Source organism: Seriola lalandi, unplaced genomic scaffold (genome assembly GCF_002814215.2).
Source record: "Seriola lalandi dorsalis isolate HSWRI2012SDOR001 ecotype SW California unplaced genomic scaffold, Sedor1 jcf7180002054825, whole genome shotgun sequence".
In the NCBI taxonomy this organism is placed as follows: domain Eukaryota; kingdom Metazoa; phylum Chordata; class Actinopteri; order Carangiformes; family Carangidae; genus Seriola; species Seriola lalandi.
Window position 1 is genome coordinate 424630 of NW_019525378.1, and position 18002 is coordinate 442631.

The 18002-nt window shown below is 39.8% G+C and overlaps 1 protein-coding gene across 3 annotated transcripts; it reads right to left on the bottom strand.

Moving 5' to 3' along the window:
- Positions 1–61: 61 nt before the first annotated feature.
- Positions 62–14689, bottom strand: epn1a (epsin 1a). 3 transcript variants are annotated; one of them, XM_023426342.2, is made up of 13 exons: positions 14605–14689; positions 11150–11311; positions 10736–10837; positions 10197–10355; positions 9313–9441; positions 8875–8995; positions 8522–8679; positions 8312–8383; positions 6926–7009; positions 4743–5046; positions 3921–4085; positions 3458–3700; positions 62–2072 (listed from the first exon to the last, which is right to left on the bottom strand). In XM_023426342.2, exons 3-13 carry the CDS (start codon positions 10802–10804, stop codon positions 1606–1608), a joined length of 1971 nt encoding a protein of 656 aa, XP_023282110.1. In that variant the 5' UTR covers positions 10805–10837; positions 11150–11311; positions 14605–14689; the 3' UTR covers positions 62–1605. The 3 variants fall into 3 exon arrangements, with proteins under 3 accessions (XP_023282110.1, XP_023282111.1, XP_023282112.1); XM_023426343.2 differs by lacking the exon at positions 14605–14689 and adding an exon at positions 14355–14572; XM_023426344.2 differs by lacking the exon at positions 8312–8383.
- Positions 14690–18002: the final 3313 nt, after the last annotated feature.

Genomic DNA, 18002 nt, shown 5'->3' on the forward strand with positions numbered 1-18002 from the left:
TATGGGATAAAGACATAAGCATAAACTACAGCGCAAGCATGAAACAAGCCAAACACACATCCTGTGTTTTTGTTTTATTTCATAAATTTCTTCTGATTTTTTTCCATTTTACTTTTCAAATGTGAATGTTCACAGTCAACACCACACAAAATTCAACCTTACCCGATAAAAGATATTTTTCTTGTTGATATAAAATAACAATAAATTCATCAAACTAAATTAAAAGAACAGCATGGAGCATGTTGTCAAGTCCCTGTTTTCTTTTTCCTTCATTCATTCATTGAAATAATTGTCTTTTTTTCTTCTTTTTTTTTTTTTTTTTTTTTTTTTTTAAAAGAAGCATCAGTAGCTCTCCCTCCCCAAAGGAAAGAGGGATGAAATACAAGGACAGTGGTGATCTAGGACACCTGTGCACCAGGGATCCCATGTGAAATGTGTGATTGGAAAAAACAAACAAACAAACAAATGTTTCTGATCAACGGAGGAAAAAAAAAAGAAAGAAAAAAAAGCGTGACATAAGATTGGCAGAGAAATGTGTGACCCTTATAATACCTCATTTGAAATCCCAACATTACATAGTATTGATACAAGTGACAATTTTTAAAAACAAAAATAATGGATGTCATTTCTTTCTTTCTGAGTCACTGAAATAAGATTGGACAGATATTGATACATATACACAGAAACAGGCATCTGCACTATTGCATACTTGCACACTCACAGATGAGCATTCATGTTCTCATTCACACATTTCTGCGCGCACACGCAAACACACACACGCACACATTCAACAAACATCCCATCATTTTCCCCATCAGACCACAGATGTCAGAGCTTTCTTTAGTTTTCTACAATAATCAGGAAGAAAAAACAAAAAGAAAATAAGCATTTGATTTAAATGGCATCATCATGTTTGATTTTCCTTGTTTATTTGTTTCCAAGAACTGGAAAAAAATAAATTACATTGAACATTAAATTAAATTAAAAATGAAATAGTTGAAACAATTTGACCACATTGTGCCTGAAATGTTAATGCAGGTTTTTCAGTCCATATCTCAGTCTGGAGTTCATTAAAAATCATCCTTTATGCACTCGATTCACCTCAGTGATTCAGTGTTTTCATTCTTGAGGGAGAAAAGTGGAAGAGGCAGGTGCAACAGTTTCTCTGTTCAGTTTGTTAGTGGCTATGTCCCCTCTCCCTCCGTCTCTCTCTCAGTGCAGTAATATTAGAATAGAGTGACACTACTGAAAAAACCTCCTGCTCTCACAGACTTACCTTCATCTCAGACAGGACTGAAAAAAAACACAACATGAAGAACGATACAGAACAGAACAGGATTAAAACAAAATAAATAGATCTCTATTTCCCACCCAAAAATAACCCATACTGAAAAAGGTAACTAAATGTGGAAAATTATTCTGAAATGAAATAATGCTTTTTAAGGAAAAGATAAACTGAATTTTTAATTTTTTTTTCTTTAAATATAGAGATGTAGACATTTTTCTTTTTGGACACAAATTGTGTTGAAGGGGGGATGAATGAAGGGGGCAGCAGGTACGACAGAGGAGGTTGAAACAGCTGAGTGAACGAGCAGTGACACTTCCTCAAAGAAGAAAAGGGTTGGTGCTTGCTCCCGTTGTTCCTCCGCCTCCCACTGATCCTCCTGCCCCCATCACTCCTCCTGTTCCAGTGGGCCCACCCAAAATCAGCTGTGGAGGTGCCGCACCTCCAGGCCCCAACAGAGCCGAGCCGGGGGGTGCCATAGGGGAGAGCCCGCTGTAGGGCATGCCCATGGGGCTGGCCTGCATCATGCCCAGGCCCATTCCTGGAGCCCCCATGCCCACACTCATTGGCCCTATGCCCATTCCTGGTTGCACCATGCCCAGCATGGGATTGGGAGGCACAGGACTGGTGCGGAGGCCACTCAGGCCAAGTGATGAGGGTTGAGGTGATATAGAGGTCATGGGCGGGGCCACGCCGAACGGGTTGGAGGAGGCAGGTGTTGGGGAAACGCCCCTACTTGAGATGGTGCTGCCTGGAGTCACTGCCATGCCAGGAGCAGGAGAAGAGCCTGAGGGTCAGAGGTCACGGTTAGACAACACAGAAAAAAATCAAAACAAACCTCAACATGAGTCACATGAGAATATCTCTTTTCGAAAATATATGTTCATGACATTTTTTATAAACATGAAAACCCCCTCCACTCTAAAATGTATTTTGGTTATTGGTGTTCACTTGGACGTTTGAGCTTGTTGACACTAGAATTCAAAAGGGGAAAGTTTATCTGAGCTCTCCTTAAATCATGATGTATCATAATGTGGCATCACAACTTGTTGGACCACAACCGGGTCAAGTATGGACAAGTGTGATGTAGTGTGCACACATACAGTGAGAATGGAGTTCAGTAGACTTTTCATAGATTATGCATCGTTTGATTAGGGAGAAAGAGTAAGTGTTATTTTGAGACTTCTTTGCTAAGTAATTTAACTTTTTTGCAAAAAAAACAAAACATATCAGACACAAATTATTATTCTAAGCACTATAAATGATCATGTCTTAAAAACTTGTCTTTTCATTTTCTTTAAATTTCATTTAGTTTTCAGATCTCAAAACAGCAAGTGACAGTGGCACAATACAACATAACATCAAATATTTCATCGGGTACTTAAGAGATATATAGACATTCCAGGTATTCCATATTTTAAGAGTAATTTTACTTGTTTGGCATCTCATTTAATATAAATGAACCACCACATTTCCAAATTCATGTTAAAAACTGTTGTTTTAAACTGTTGCTGTGATTCAGTTCCTGTAAATCTTTAGACTTTTCAGTTTTTTCCAGTGAACAACCGACTAAAGCCTTTCAAGCTTTTTTGTTCTAGCTACAAGCAAATTTTTGTCATGCAGCTTCTGTTTTTGTTTTTTTGTATAACTGCTGCAGTGTTTCTTTGGTACATCACAGCACAGATGTTTGGAATGGCGTTTCCCATAATTTATTTTATGGTTGCATTCACATTATTCCAGAAAGCCTTTACTTTAGTGCAACTTCAGAAACATGAGTATGGTTTGCCTCCAGGTCACACAGTTGTTGGGTGCTTAACTGCTTTTGATTTTGGGGTGTTCAGAGGAACCAATTTTTTCCCCAGCAAAATTCTCCATTTGCGTCAGTTAATTGTAGTACACTGTGGTTTGTGACATTTAATTTGATCTTTTTATAAAGTAATTTAATCAAATGGTCTTTTTCTGCCAGCTGCATTTCATTGAATTTAATTGTGAATATGAACATGTTGATGATGGCATCTTAACCAGCATAGTTTATGTGGACCTGCATGGGCCTACCAAATAATTCAAACTACTTTCCAGGAATAGGGAAAGGCTTATCTCTTTCATCATCTTTCAGTGTAAAAAAAGTTGTTTTTCTGGTTACACACAGTTTACACAATAGCTGTAACTAACCTGTGTTCTGGAGGAAGGGGTTGTGCGCTGAAGAGGAAGAGATGGAGGGAGGTGGCGGCTGTTTGGGTTTGGGTTTAGATGACACCAGGGAATCGAGATCCACCAGTGATGCATTAGGGCCGAGGAAGGACTCCGGAGTCTTACGAACAGGAAGTGAGGAACCAAGAGACGACATATCAAAGGGCACCGGTGAGCCTGTGCTGTCACAGCCTGTTGCTGAGGACCCTCGTCGCTCCGGTTCTCCTGAGGAATAGAAAAGGAAAGTCAGGCACTGAAAGAAAATTCTTAATAAGCCACAATATAAAACAGCATTACGACACATACTAGAGGAGGATGGAATGTAGGACAAGACAACTGTTCTGTGTGCATGCACTTGACAAGTCTGTAGCTTTATGTGGTAACTATGAAAATGTACCAGTACCTTGGTGTTTGTGAGTCCATGTAGCTTTAAGTGTGAATGTACCTGTGCCGTTAGTGTGTTTGGCGGTGCCACTCCAGATGTCGGAGGTGATAGGGTCAGAGGCAGGGACAGGCCCATCCCTTGCCCAGGGGTCTACTGGCCCCCCCGAGGAGGAAGTGCTGGGAGGCACTGGGGGGCCCCAGGGGTCGGCACTTGGGGGTGTCACAGCTACAGGGGAGGGGAGGAGACGCAGGGGACGGGAGGGTTAACACAACACCTTACAGATACATTCCACAACAAGGAGGGAGCAGGAAGCTGGGCTGGGTTCCAACAGTGATGTTTCTCTCCTTAACCTCTTCAATACTGCTGACTGGACAAATAAGGACAGATGAAGGTAGATTTTCTGTCTGTCCGCCAACTCACTTTAACCTATTTAATATCTAAGGCTCAGTGGAGGTAAAGGAGAGATAATAATAAGCTACCCCATACATTAAAAAGGCAAAAAAGGGCAAGAGAAGAGAGAGCTCTGGTTGAGACACAGCCACAGTCAGTCCTGAGTAGAAACAAGAGGATAAAAATCCCTGGTTTAGACACAGAGGGAGAATGGATTCAGCATGCGTGCTTTCCTCATTACAAAATGAAAGCATGGGAGCGAATGAGAAGTTGACCATCATGACAGGTGACATGACAGAAAATGTAACAGGGCTGTTATGTAGACAGGAAATGGAACGGTTGAGTGAAAAGGAGTAAAAGTCAAGAGGTCTTCAGATCCTCTTTCATCCACAGAGCAGGACACGGTTCTCTATAGATACTCAGTCATAAGGACATTGCCACTAACCTTACTGGCTACAGAAGCAATACGTGACCAGCGTTGTAGCTGCGTACCTGAACTTGCCCAGGGGTCGACGTTGTTAACTTTGTTGGACGTTTCTCCCCAGGGGTCTGGAGGTGGGGCTATAGTGGGTGGGGCTCCCCCACTCCAGGGGTCAGAGCTTGTAGGAGATGTGGGTGATGCCACCCCCCATGGGTCTGAGGGGGCTGCACCCCATGGGCCTGAAGCAGCAGGGGCAGAAACCGTTGGTGGAGGCGAGGGGCCGGCAGACCCTACAGTGGCAGCAGTGGCAGCGGCGGCAGCAGCAGCAGCAGGGGCCCCCCAGGGGTCCACAGCACTCAGCTCCATCAGAGCACCCTGAAAAAGAGAATATATTATGGATTACAAAATACAGTTGAAAGATCTGAGGAAATAATCACATCAAATTCTGAGATTCGTTAAGCGTGTTTAAAGAGGAAATGCGCAAAACTGAGAAGTAGAATGAAACTTAGAGAAGTACAAACCGATGGACGGTCACATCAAATAGATGGTGAAAAATTCAGAATGAATTTCTGACAAATTCTCAGTTCCTTGTCTGTGCAGTGTTATTAAGCTTCCTAAAACTGACAAAATTTGTATCCAGAAGCTCATAGATTTAAACAGAAAGAAAGTTATTATTCATCATTGATAAATGACAATTGTGAGTGCCGTGATATACACTCACCGAGCACTTCATTATGAAGCACCTGTACACCTGCTTATTCATCCCAATCATGCGGCAGCAGTGCAATGCATAAAATCATAGACAAGTCAGGAGCTTCAGTCCAGGTTCACATCAAACATCAGAATGTGATAAGTGACTTTGACTGTGGCATGATTGTTGGTGCCAGGTGGCCTGGTTTGAGTATTTCTGAAACTGCTGATCTCCTGGGACACAATAGTCTCTAGAGTCTAGAGTTTACTCAGAATGGTGCTAAAAACAGACAAACGAAAAAAAAACATCCAGTGAGTGGCAGTTCTGTGGATGAAGACGCCTTGTTGATGAGAGCGGTCATAGTAGAACCACATACCTTGTGTCAACGGTCCAGGCTGGTGGTGGCGGTGGTGTGGGGGAATGTTTTTGGGCCCTTTAACACCAATCAGTCATTGTTTGAACACCACAGCCTATATGAGTATTGTTGCTGACCATGTGCATCCCCTCATGGCCACAATTAACCATCTTCTATGGCTACTTCCAACAGGATAATGTATCATGTCACAAAGCAAAAGTTGTTTCAAACTGGTTTCAAGAACATGAAAATGAGTTCAGTGTACTTCAGTGGCCTCCACAGTCACCAATAGATAGTAGTCCAACAATAGTCCAATAGAACACCTTTGGGATGTGGTATAACCGGAGATGGGTAACATGAATGTGCAACTGACAAATCTACAGAAATCATGTGATGCAGTCATGTCAACATCTAGCAGAATCTCAAAGCAATGTTTCCAACATCTTGTGGAAAACAGATCCAGAGCAAAGGGAAGCATTAACTAGTATTAGTATGGTGTTCCTCATGATGTGCTTGTTGAGTGTATACACACTATACACTACCATGCAGAACATAGCTCTGTGTACAGCTATTTAGTGTTTAGTGACATATACATGTTTGGTGGGTTGAGAGACACCGTTCCTGCAGATATTTTAGGCCCTGGGCTGAACAAAGCTACCAAGCTCATAATACTAATTACCACCTTCAAACATTTGACACTATAAAATGCTTGTTAACCCTGCAATCGAAAGAATGCGAGCACAGCAGCATCTCCTGGTTTTGAGTATGATCAATATATTCTAAATAAAATTCAAATTTTCACACAATGACCTATATCAAATGGATATTTGACTTGACTGGGTTTTAAATATTGTGGCTATGGATACAAATATTGAATATGTAACCCTGTTTGGATGGAATTGTTACCTTGGGATAGGTTTTACATATAGAGGATTTGATCTCTTCTAATGCAAATCATTTGTACAATTGCCACACTAGTTAAGATTCAGTATCGGGTTTATTTAACCGAACATGCTATTGCTGCAGATGTATCATTACTACCATTTGAAATGATTTATGGTTAAACAGATTTAAATAACTGCTAACACAGTGCTCAAGTGCACATTTCCACAGAGATGGGAGAACTAAGAGAGAGAGACAGCGAGAGACACCGCTTCAGGAGATAATGCCAAGGGAGTGAGAGATATACAGATACATTTTACACAGACCTCCTCTGGCTTCAGTTTCTCCCTCTTGCTCTCCTCAATGGCCATCTGCAGTCTCAGATCATCACCTCTGCGCAGTCGCTCCTCCTGCCAATCACACACACCGTGATGTCAGCAACCTGAGACACACAACCTCATAAAGCACACCACAGATACAGATTTAGGATCAGTTTACCATTCCACAATTTAAGTCTGAATCTGTGGGAGTGGAATCTGAAAACCTGTAATTGTTATATACTTTCATCAGATAAGTAACTCAAATGGACCAAATCCTAAATCCCAAAATACTTCTGCAAAACATGGTTAAATCAAAAGATTGTACATGTGCAGTTTTACACAGAAAATAAGCTAATTGAGAACTGGTGTCAAGGCAACCTAAAATAAAATTCAGAACTCCCAAGCATAAACAAAAGTTTAAATCCAATACTTAAGCTGCATGTAGTGGACTATCTTCAGCATCTAGCCTACCTAGAGCATAAAGCATTGCAATAAAAGTGGAAATGAACCAGACTTTACATAAGCAATACTAGCCAATAAAAAATCCCACCTTGATCAGCATTGATAGAAATGTTGGAGACTGACTTGGGACATCCCAACCTAATGCTACTTTTTATCCTACCTCATTATAGGGAAGACTGACTATCAAACAGAAGCACACTGACTAATCCATGAGGAAACAAGCTTTCTCTGCAAAAGCCCTGAACAAGTCTGATGCTTGATGACTCTGAGTAACATTAACAATGGCATTATCCTTTAAAGCCCCTGCATTAGTTTATAGACTAAAACCAGTCAAGTGGTGCAGTGGGTGCAGGACTGTAACCATTTGCATACATCAGACACTCAGTAAACACAGCACATGAAAGTTACAACAACAGGAGATAGGTTTAACAGGTAAGGAAATTAGTGTGTTCCATATCAAGACTACAGATGAACGCATGCTATCAGAGAGGGTAAGAGGAAGGAAAGAATCATCAATGCTTAGAAACCACTCAATGTTTAATTTAGTCAATTATGACAAATATTTGCCAATGGCATGCAAATTCAACAATCAAATTAGAGTCAATCAATTTATTCAAGGGCTCACTTTTGTACAATTTCAATACATCTTGACTAGGATTTGAAAAGCACCTACTTAGCACACTTTTTTATGAGCGCAAGCACTACAAAAGAAAATGACACTGTACAGCAAACTAAATTATTGCAACAGTATAGCTGCAGTCTGATGCAAATTTGTATTTTGAGGAAAATGACACATGACAAATATGAGCATAAATTCATTTTTTTTGATTGATCAATGCTTGATATGTGTTTGAGAAATTCCAAATGACAGAAACACGGATAGCTGATGACTGGCTGGCCAGTCACCTGGGCACACTCTCTGCCCCTGACCTTTTGGTGAATCTCTTTGCTGAGTGTCATTGCATAGCGGAGCTCTGCGTCCTCCAGAGGGTCCTTGCTAGTCTGGGGGAGGTCAGGGGTTACATGGTGAGAGCAAATCTAGGTGTATGTAGTGAATAACATCAGTGATATCCCTCTGTGTACACAGGTGCTGCAACAGAACATAGCTCTGTGTGCCTCCAGTGGTTTGCTTTGTGTTACCTGCTCTGCTTCTTCTTTACTCATCGCCAAAGCCAACTGGAGCTGCAGGTCTTCCTCTCCAGAGCTCTGTGGCCAGGCCTGCTCAGGATCTGCCCCTCCAGAGTGGGATCCCAATGAAAGGCTGCCCCCCAGACTGGGTGCTGAGGGAGCTGAGGAAGCTAGAGCAGAAACAAAAATACATATACACAGAAGAGAACTTGTTGTAGATTATCAAATACTAAACTAGTGAACTACTACTACTAAACTAGAGGCCCTTGATGCTTTTGTGAGGCAACTCCTCTTTCAAGGTGTAATATTGTAACACTGAGCACTGGTTGAATCTATATAAACAGTGGTGAAAGTAGCCATCTCACCACTGGAGGTCTGTGCCATCTTCTCTTTGGTTTTGAGGGCGTGGATCCTCTCCTCTCTTAGTCTCTCCTCGTCTTTCAGCAGAGTCACCAGCTGTTTGGCTTTCTCTCGCACATTAACCCCCTGGAAAAATATAGGTATAAGCAAATTACCATTTTTTATGTTAAATATAACACACACAATATTAATAACTAATAGAGTTAGTTACATTGCAAATCTTATTGTTCAACAGCTTGTTAACTTACCACAGTTTAAGTTATCAACAACCCATAAAAACTTTTATTGCTGGTATTGTACGTTTGCACAAGAGCTCAGAAACTCATTGTAATATGTCCTTGAATGAATGGCAAAGTGAGACTGTATTCCATGAAGGTGAAGCCTTACTTAATAATCATTTTAACTTTCCAAACAGCTTTGTGGACATGAGTGTGTTTGTGTACCTGGTCTTTGCCATCCCTGTCTATGTACTGGAAATCCTTGAGGGTCTGGACTGCGTATATGTTCTCTCTGCACTGTTGGGCAACACGTTCTGAACCAGTCTTGATCAGGTACTCCATAAGAGTCATAGCCTGGTGAAAATACAAATCACAACCGCTCAGCAACTGTAGAAAAAGGTCTGTATACTGAGGTAATAAAAGTGCAAACATTTAAGCTGTTGATATGTCCCCTTATTAGATTCTAATCCATTCAAATGGAGTCAGCTGGTGCAGAACTGGGAATCACAAAATAACCTAATGTGAAAAGTCAAAAAGACTAACTACACTGAAATCATGAAAATTACTAAAATCTATAACCCATACATTTAATAAAATCATTCATGTCTGAAATCACTCCCTCACTTACTCTTTGACTACTCTTACAAAAAACAGACACTCAATAGTTTACTCTATAGTGGGCAGTAAATTGAGATTTTGGACAATTCTGAACCAATGTCATTCTGCATCACCACAGTGTTTAATGACTAGAATTTTTGCATATTAAAATGGGACACATTGGATTGTGGGATTGTTTACAGAGATGGACACAGAGTGGAAGGCACCTAAGAAACATACCTCCATTCCACTGTGGTCATTTTTGAAGGAACTATGTGGTACAAATTTCACATTCACAGTGCAATATATAGTAATTAGGGAGTGGATATGGACACACTCTGGTGTCAGGATATCATAATGCTGCATAATACTGTAATATTAGTACCTGTGCATCAAAACTGTATAGTTAGAGAATGCATTACAATATTAGTACACTACATTGATTATGTATCAAGAATATGTATGCTGAAATACTGCCACAGTAGTTATTCCCAATTTCAACATACACACACCTTGTACACATGTCTCCAGTTCTTGCCGTGGTCATTGAGGCGCTTCCACACCATGCTCATGATTTCTGAGAAGGCCACAACATTGTAGGTCAGATCAGCAATCTCTGACATCAGAGAGCTGCTGGGGCCCCATGGGTCATTGGATGTCGCCTCTCTCACCTGGACAACAACATAGCAGGGGAAACACTTTAAATTACCTTCCATTAAAACTGCCTGTGATAAGAATAATTTTGAACCATTACTTTGTGACTATTTAATGGGCCACACTGTTCTCAGTAGCAATGAAAACTTAATCACGACACAAGCTCAAGAGAGGCAAAAGAATGAATGGATAATATGATTAGATTAGCTCATACTGCATATAACAAGGGGAAAGAATGAGGAGGTTGCTTCGAAGAAGTATTAGATTATCAGCAACTACATAATGTAATTTGTGCTGCCGAGATATATGGGCTACACTTTAGTTGTGAACATATGGGGGGATGCAGGTGTAAAAGAGAGAAGAAGAAAAGACAGATAAGCACAAAGGGACACTCAACCTTGATTTCAGCCTCTGAATAGTTGTGGACGATGTTCTTTACTTGTCGCCGTAGCGATGAGGTCGACATGGCAACGGTCTGACCGCTGAGTTCTGCTGCAATCTGAAGAGCAGATGGAGAAGAAGGTTGTAAAGTTTAGTTAATACAATACAAACAGTCATGGGGCAAAGAACATTTGTCTAAACAACAGATTAATCAGTAAGACTTAGTTTGTAGAACAGAGCAAGAAGATTAAGAGTTAAAAAGATGTAGAAAAGAGAAGATGTATCCAAGTACAAGACTCTGAACAAAATAGTGGGAGACCTTGAGAAGAACAATCAGTGTGAAGTGAAGGATGGCATTTATACCAAAAAACAATCTTAAACTATATGACTGCTGGTATCAACAGAGGGAGAAAAACAACATTAAGCACACCTGTTACACAAGAATGATGCAGAATAAGGGTCTCTCCTCTAGCTGTCTTATTCGTTTCTCTATCTCGTGCACCACTCATTCAGGGAGTGTTTTGTCTCAGTTTGTCTGGTTCTTCCCGTGGCAACATTGGGTCTCAAAACCGTAGGCGTAGGGAGATGGAAACTATGGAGCAAGATTGAGATTAACATTAAAAATAAATGCATAGTTACTTGCAGATTAAATAACAACAAACTGTCAAGATAAAACTTATGCAAGGACTAATTCCAAAGGAACCATTATAGAATAAGGACAAAGGAGATATTCAGCAACAACATCACATGACTTTTTGCTGATCCACATGCTTCATAGTCAGACATACAACATATTAGTTATATGCTTTGTCTTACTCAACCTTAGTTACTCAAACTAAAGGTTCATAAACCCAGAAAATAAATGGCTTGAGAAAAAAATGCAATTTTATAAAAAAACAAAACAAAAAAAAAAACAGAAAAAACAAAACACACACACAAAAAAGTGCTTTTCCTCAAACAAAAAAAAACAACAAATAACCTCAATTGACAAAAATTGGAGCAGTGGTTTAGCTGAATTGGAAGCCAAGTGTTTTGGAATAAGACACATGGTTCACATGCTCAAGTAAACATTTTATCTCAAACTCATCATGAGCCAGTATATTCACATTGCAAAAAAATTCAAGCAACTTCTGTTTCTTGCAGGATAAAGCTATGCAACCGAAATACTAAATAAATATTGTTTTTCTGAACAGAAAATAATTTTTCAATTCCGCTGCCTCCTACATAATAACATGTATCTATGTACGTAATTCCAGATAATAATATTCTTATCATCACAGTGATTACACTATTAATTTTTTATCTTCAATTCATATTACCAGGCTGCAAAATCTAGTAGCCCTCTGAGAGACCGAGAGTTTACCCAACTGTTTATTACCGACTGTGAGGGTAATAATGAGAGACAGAGGTTTAAGCTAACCAAAAGTACGCAAATATCAACTAATAAAACACTATGTACAAGGGCATCTCAGAACATACAGTTGTCAAGCCTTGAAACAACCAGTCTATGGTTAAAAAAAAAAATCAAAGTTTTAATCCTGTCAGTTATTAACAAGAGGTTGAACATAAAGTCAGCATGTTATCAGCAAAACTACATTAATGACAAATGGTAGAAGCATTGTCTGCTACGCTGGTGTCGGCATGTGAATTTGACAGAAACACCATGGACTCATTCTGTCTGCTGTTGGTGGTGTAATGACACGTGGAGAATGATTATGTGGTACAGTACAGAATCCCTCAGTACCTATAAAGCCTTGTTTGTATCTAATTGTTTACACAGTAGGCTGAAATGTTGTTTCTGACCAGATGCATCCATCCATGCATCCATTTACAACTACTGCCTGCATTTTCAAACCAAATGTTCATCTCTTCAACTGCATTAAACAGAAAAGAGGAGGATGTTGGAGGAATTTAATATAATCTTAAAACATAGTGCTCTGCCAATCCGTTAACTGCTATCTCTCAAGAAACAAATTCAATATGGCACAATTTCTTTGCTGGAGAAGAAGATGATGAACCCATCCTACCCAATGCATGAACATCTCCCTATAACCAGGGAAATTAGGAAAGACTGGCAACTGATTTACAGTGTTGCTCTTTCCATTCCCCCAGTAGTCCTTCCTGAACAATGCACTCATACTCCGCAGTGACAGGGAAACACACAGACTGACCTCTGCATCATGAACTATTATAGGTATATAAAAAAAAAATCTACATGGGTATAGACTACAAACAAAACACATTTGAGGAGATGGGAACAATGCATTTATGCATTCTTTCTTAAAAAATGACTCACACCGATTAACCAACTATAAAAATAGATCTGGAGATCAGCTCAATGATTAATCGACTTTTAGCAGTGTAAAGACGAATAGAATAAACTGTAACTTTCTCAATTTTTGAGCACTATTTTCAACAATCAGTATGAAACAAATGTATTTATTGACAAACTATACAAATAGATACATTTAAGTTTATATGACTATTTATTCAGGTATTAAATCTACTTTGGCAAACCAGTAACATGACAAACATAATATATGTATACATAATATACATACATAATAAGGACACAACTGTCTTGTGTACATTTAAAGTGATGTAAATTAACCTGACACATATAGCTGGCATAGATTTGTAGGTCAGACAATTATGAGATCATGTTGCATAACTGAACTTAAGGCAAGCATTGCAAAAGTCAGTTCAGCGACTCCTGAAGCTCTGTACCAAAGTTCAGACACGCCAACAAATCTTTGATAAGGGACATAACATGCCTCTTGTATTTCACGCTTCCCGTTCATTCATATCTCCACAATCTCTGACATCATGAGTGAAAAAATAAGTTTAATTGACGACATTTAACAAGCGGGAAAGAAAATAAAAAATCGTTGTATTGTCTTTCATGACAGCAAGATACCTTACTTAGATCAGCACACAGCTAGCTAAGGTCGAGCTTAATGAAAGTAAATAAGTTACACCCACGCTATGATATGCAGTCACTGTTAGGTTGCACTACATAGATTAATAACTATGCAAATAGTTGGCATTAAACCCAAGCTAACTTATTCCTCCTATCACCTGCATGCAGTTGACGTTGCACAGCCAAATGAAAAAGTTACCCCCACCCAGTCAGCCTAAACATAGATAACGTTAACAATCGTTGCAGAGGCACACAACTGCACTTTTCCCTGTCACATCAACCAAGTTATCTAGCCAACGTAATGCCAGCAGTCTAACAGTCCACCGTTAGTTATGCTAGCTGACCACCTGATAACTGACACTGGTAAAGTGAGTTAACGGGTACCCTCACATTATACAACAGTGTTCACACGAGCATACCTGTGTCACAAAGTCTGTGTGCGAAAGACAAGTTTAAGAGAATTTAATGAAGACAGGCAGCCAACTAACGTTAGCTGTCATTTTGGTGCTGTTAGCTTACATTAGTCAATTAGCAAGCAACTCTTCCATTCTCACCTAAGCTAATCGAAACAGTTGACTAGCACTTTGCCACCGGGGTCTGGGTAAAGTTTAAACACCGGTACGGAATGGTGCTGCTGGGTACCAATAAGTGGATAAACAAAAGTCCCCGTCACAGCAGTGAATCCCACCGGACCAAAAACAAAGGTTAAGGTTACCTGCCAGTTTGACTGATGGAAGAAATCAAATCACTTGCTGCTGCTAGGAAAGATTAGCCAGCTAGCAGTTAGCCGGCTAGCTGCTGCTAGTTCGCAACTGGCAACAGGACTGCTACACTGTACAAGTTTTACCGAGGACACGTCCTGCTTCAGGGCAATGCGGAATATGCACGTTTAAATTTCAGGCCAAAATGTCAAAAAAATGTTGACAACACACCACAATAAATATCCAAATAAAGTGTGTACTGACCCTGTTGTAGCTTGACTGTACGAGGAGATGGCCGAATTTCCGCTTCCGTTCTCGGCTACAGGAAAGACCGCACCCCCCGTAGCTTTGTTTCCCTGGGATGGTAGTAGGAAACTCATGAATAATTAATTGAATTTTTTAACAGCCAGAATTAAAGTCCCAAATAAAAAAGATATATAAAACGGTGCTCTATTAACGTGCAAAGCCTTCAAAAGAGAGATAGGAGCGTAACTTTTGAGTGGTCCGTTAATTTTCAAATTATGTCATGTAAGAGGAAGAAATCATGTGAACATTTTTAAAGGTTTAAGATTAAGATGATGATGCTGATGGACAGTATTTAAAATCGATCGTAAATAGAAACTGCCACATTTTCTGTCTCCTAATGAAAGAATTATCTATGATTCAACTAATTTGTAATAATATTAAAAAGCTTTAACATTTTGTGTTTACTGGACAACCTAACCCAATGCATATAGCTCTGTGACTTTAAACTGTAAACTTTATCTGCTGTTTAAATGATGCCCAAAATCAAAAAGAGACATTATCATAGTCACCATCATAATCATGATCATTATGAAAAGTTTTCTTGTTAGTGTCTCAATAGGGAAGCAAAATGAGAAAAATCATACCTTAAACTTCACTGATAAATCATGTCATGTAATGCACTACATCATTTGTGGTTTATCTTCAGTAGTGCTATATCCCACACTGTCCACAAAGAGGCATCCTCGAACCAACTCCAGCATCAAGTGAAACCAGAACAGCTTCGTTCAGAGTCAACTGTCCATTGAACCATAAATAACACGGTAAGCCCCTTAGATCAGAACAACACAGTAACAGCTGGTATGCATGTGTGTTACAAGCTCCCCCTTTTATCCTACATCCCTTTATCCTTTTATCTTTGCCTCCTCTCCAGAGAGGTGGGGACTGAAGAAAGCATTGCAGCATGACTCAAACAAACTATATAACTGTAATGGGCTGTTGCACTACTTTGGAAACACTAATCTACTGAAGATAAACAAAAAATGCCGGTGATTACAATAAGCATAAAAGCTATTTTGACAGGTGTTGTTCTACTGTTATGTCATAGAGAAACTTTACATGTTGTTTCCTTTATGGTCCCTGCTAATCTGTTTGAAGAGTGTAGTTTGAGACACCATGACTCTCTTTTGAAACAAAGAAAAGTATTGAAACCAAGCTGAGTAATTTAATTTGCAAAAACTATTTAAATCCTTCACAGTCAATCATGGATTATTGATATTTGACTTCACAGAAACATGAAATGAATGTTTGTTTTGCAGTCTATAACCTAAATTAACCTTCTAAATCTCAAGGTAACTCAATAAATGTCTGTTGTTTTAACAATTTAGAAGAGACATACATTAGTTTTTCTGAAGAAAAAAATGTGATTCACATATTTGTAAAACATCAAGTACACAAATGGACTAATTGATGAGACAAGCTTGTAAGGGAACCCAAAAATCAGCTCTCAAATTCTGGCACAATGACGATTAGACTTTTAGATCGCTTTGCCTCTGTCGGCCCAGGTTTACTTTACCATCTTAAAACTAAAGTTACACCCACCATATCCTAGTTTATATATACTGTATATATTTGTGATGTCATGTTGTCAGATTGTGTGTTGTATGTAGTCTTTGTTTTTCTTTACATCTTTCTTTGCATCCTGCACTATTTACCCTGAAGCTGTAATGTGTAGAAAATCTCTAGAACACCACTTCCCTTGGTGTAAACTCTCTGAGACGCACTGAGGCTTTTTTCATCATTTCCAAACTGTTGGAGTTCTGAAGAGCTTCATCCTCAAATCTGTGGCCTTTCTTTCATTGTACCATTCCCAATGCACATACCAGGAAATGGAAACCTAATGTAACCTGTACAACTTTTGTGCTAATATATCTAATTAAGGACAAACAAATATGACTCTCTGGAATAAAATATTATGGCAACTTATGCCATGTTTCTTTTTAAGTAGAAAGAGGCTAAAGGTCTTGGCGTCTTCTCTTTCAGTTAATATCATGTTAAATTATAATGTACAGTTAAAGAGAGCTGGAAGAGAAGACCTTCTCTTGTGTAAGAAGAAACAATTTCCTTTTTTAGTTGTGAAAAGCCCAAAGTAACCAAATAGCAAAGACACATGTTGTGTAACTTGCCAGTAACTGTCAGCAAAGTGAGTGTGAGTGTGTTCTCTTCTCCAAATGTTCAAGAACTATCAGAATTCATGTATGCATAGTGACTACATTTTGAACAAGTGTGTGTGTGTTACACACTTGTGCAGTATTTGTGAATGAAAGTGACTCTTTCTTGGCATCAACTCATGCAAAGCGATGAAAGTTGAACTTTGCTGGTGGAGTGGCGAAGCTGGTTGTCACAGCAGGGGCCGACGGACCCTATGCTGCAAGCACAAACATGGAAATACATATTGGTTATTGGCGGCCTCAGCATGGCAGTGGTAGTAACCTGAGAGGCGACCAGCCGTTGTGATAGCAGCCAGTGTTTGTGTTACATAACGCACAGCCATCAAGCCAGTGGCAATAATAGTACTGTAGTATGTAGTAGCAGGAGAAATCTATCTGAGCGGACAGAAAGAGGAGGAGAGTGTCAAAGCCATGGGAGCTGGAGAAGTGGTCTGACCTGCAGCTGGTGCTAAGAAGGAAACAGAGCTGGCATGAAGACAGTACAGAATGAAGCTGTTTTGTAGGGCAAGCTTTCAGCTGTTAGCTATGTCAGTGTGTGATGATAGGCAATAATATGCATTTGGAAGGAGACAAGGGGAGATTTTAGAGTGGAAGAGTAAGACGAAGGGAAAAAATTCATCTGCTGGTGATAAAAAGTGACAGATGAAAATCTGGAAGAAGTTCTTCATTGTAGAGTCAAGAGACAAGATGGTGTCATGGGGAAATGAGATGGATTTAATATATTTCAAATTATATTACATTTGCCTCCTGCAGAGTCAGACAAGAATGGAAGACAGACAAGAGGAAAGGACAATGATATTGGGCAATAAAAGGGTCCACATGTGGCACACTTATGTGCACCCCATAATCCCAACAAGATTCAGGGATCATGGGTGCAGCTTGTTGGCCTATTCCGATCATTCCAGCATACCTGTTGATTAAACGAGGAATCCTACACTGTGGGGGGAATTCACTGACTCAGACTGACTGAGAGGGTGAGAAAGAGAGAGAGACATGGAAAGAGAAAGAGGAGGAGAGGGGTAGAGTGGGGGGGCACAAAGTGAATGACAGCTGAGGAAAGGGGAGGCAAGAGAGCGATGGGTTAATATGGTCAGTCTGACTGACAGATTGGAAACGGTGGGATGGTAACACTGCTGTGTATACGAGGAGAGAGAGGGAGGAGTGGAGGAGTACACAGGGAGGGGAGCT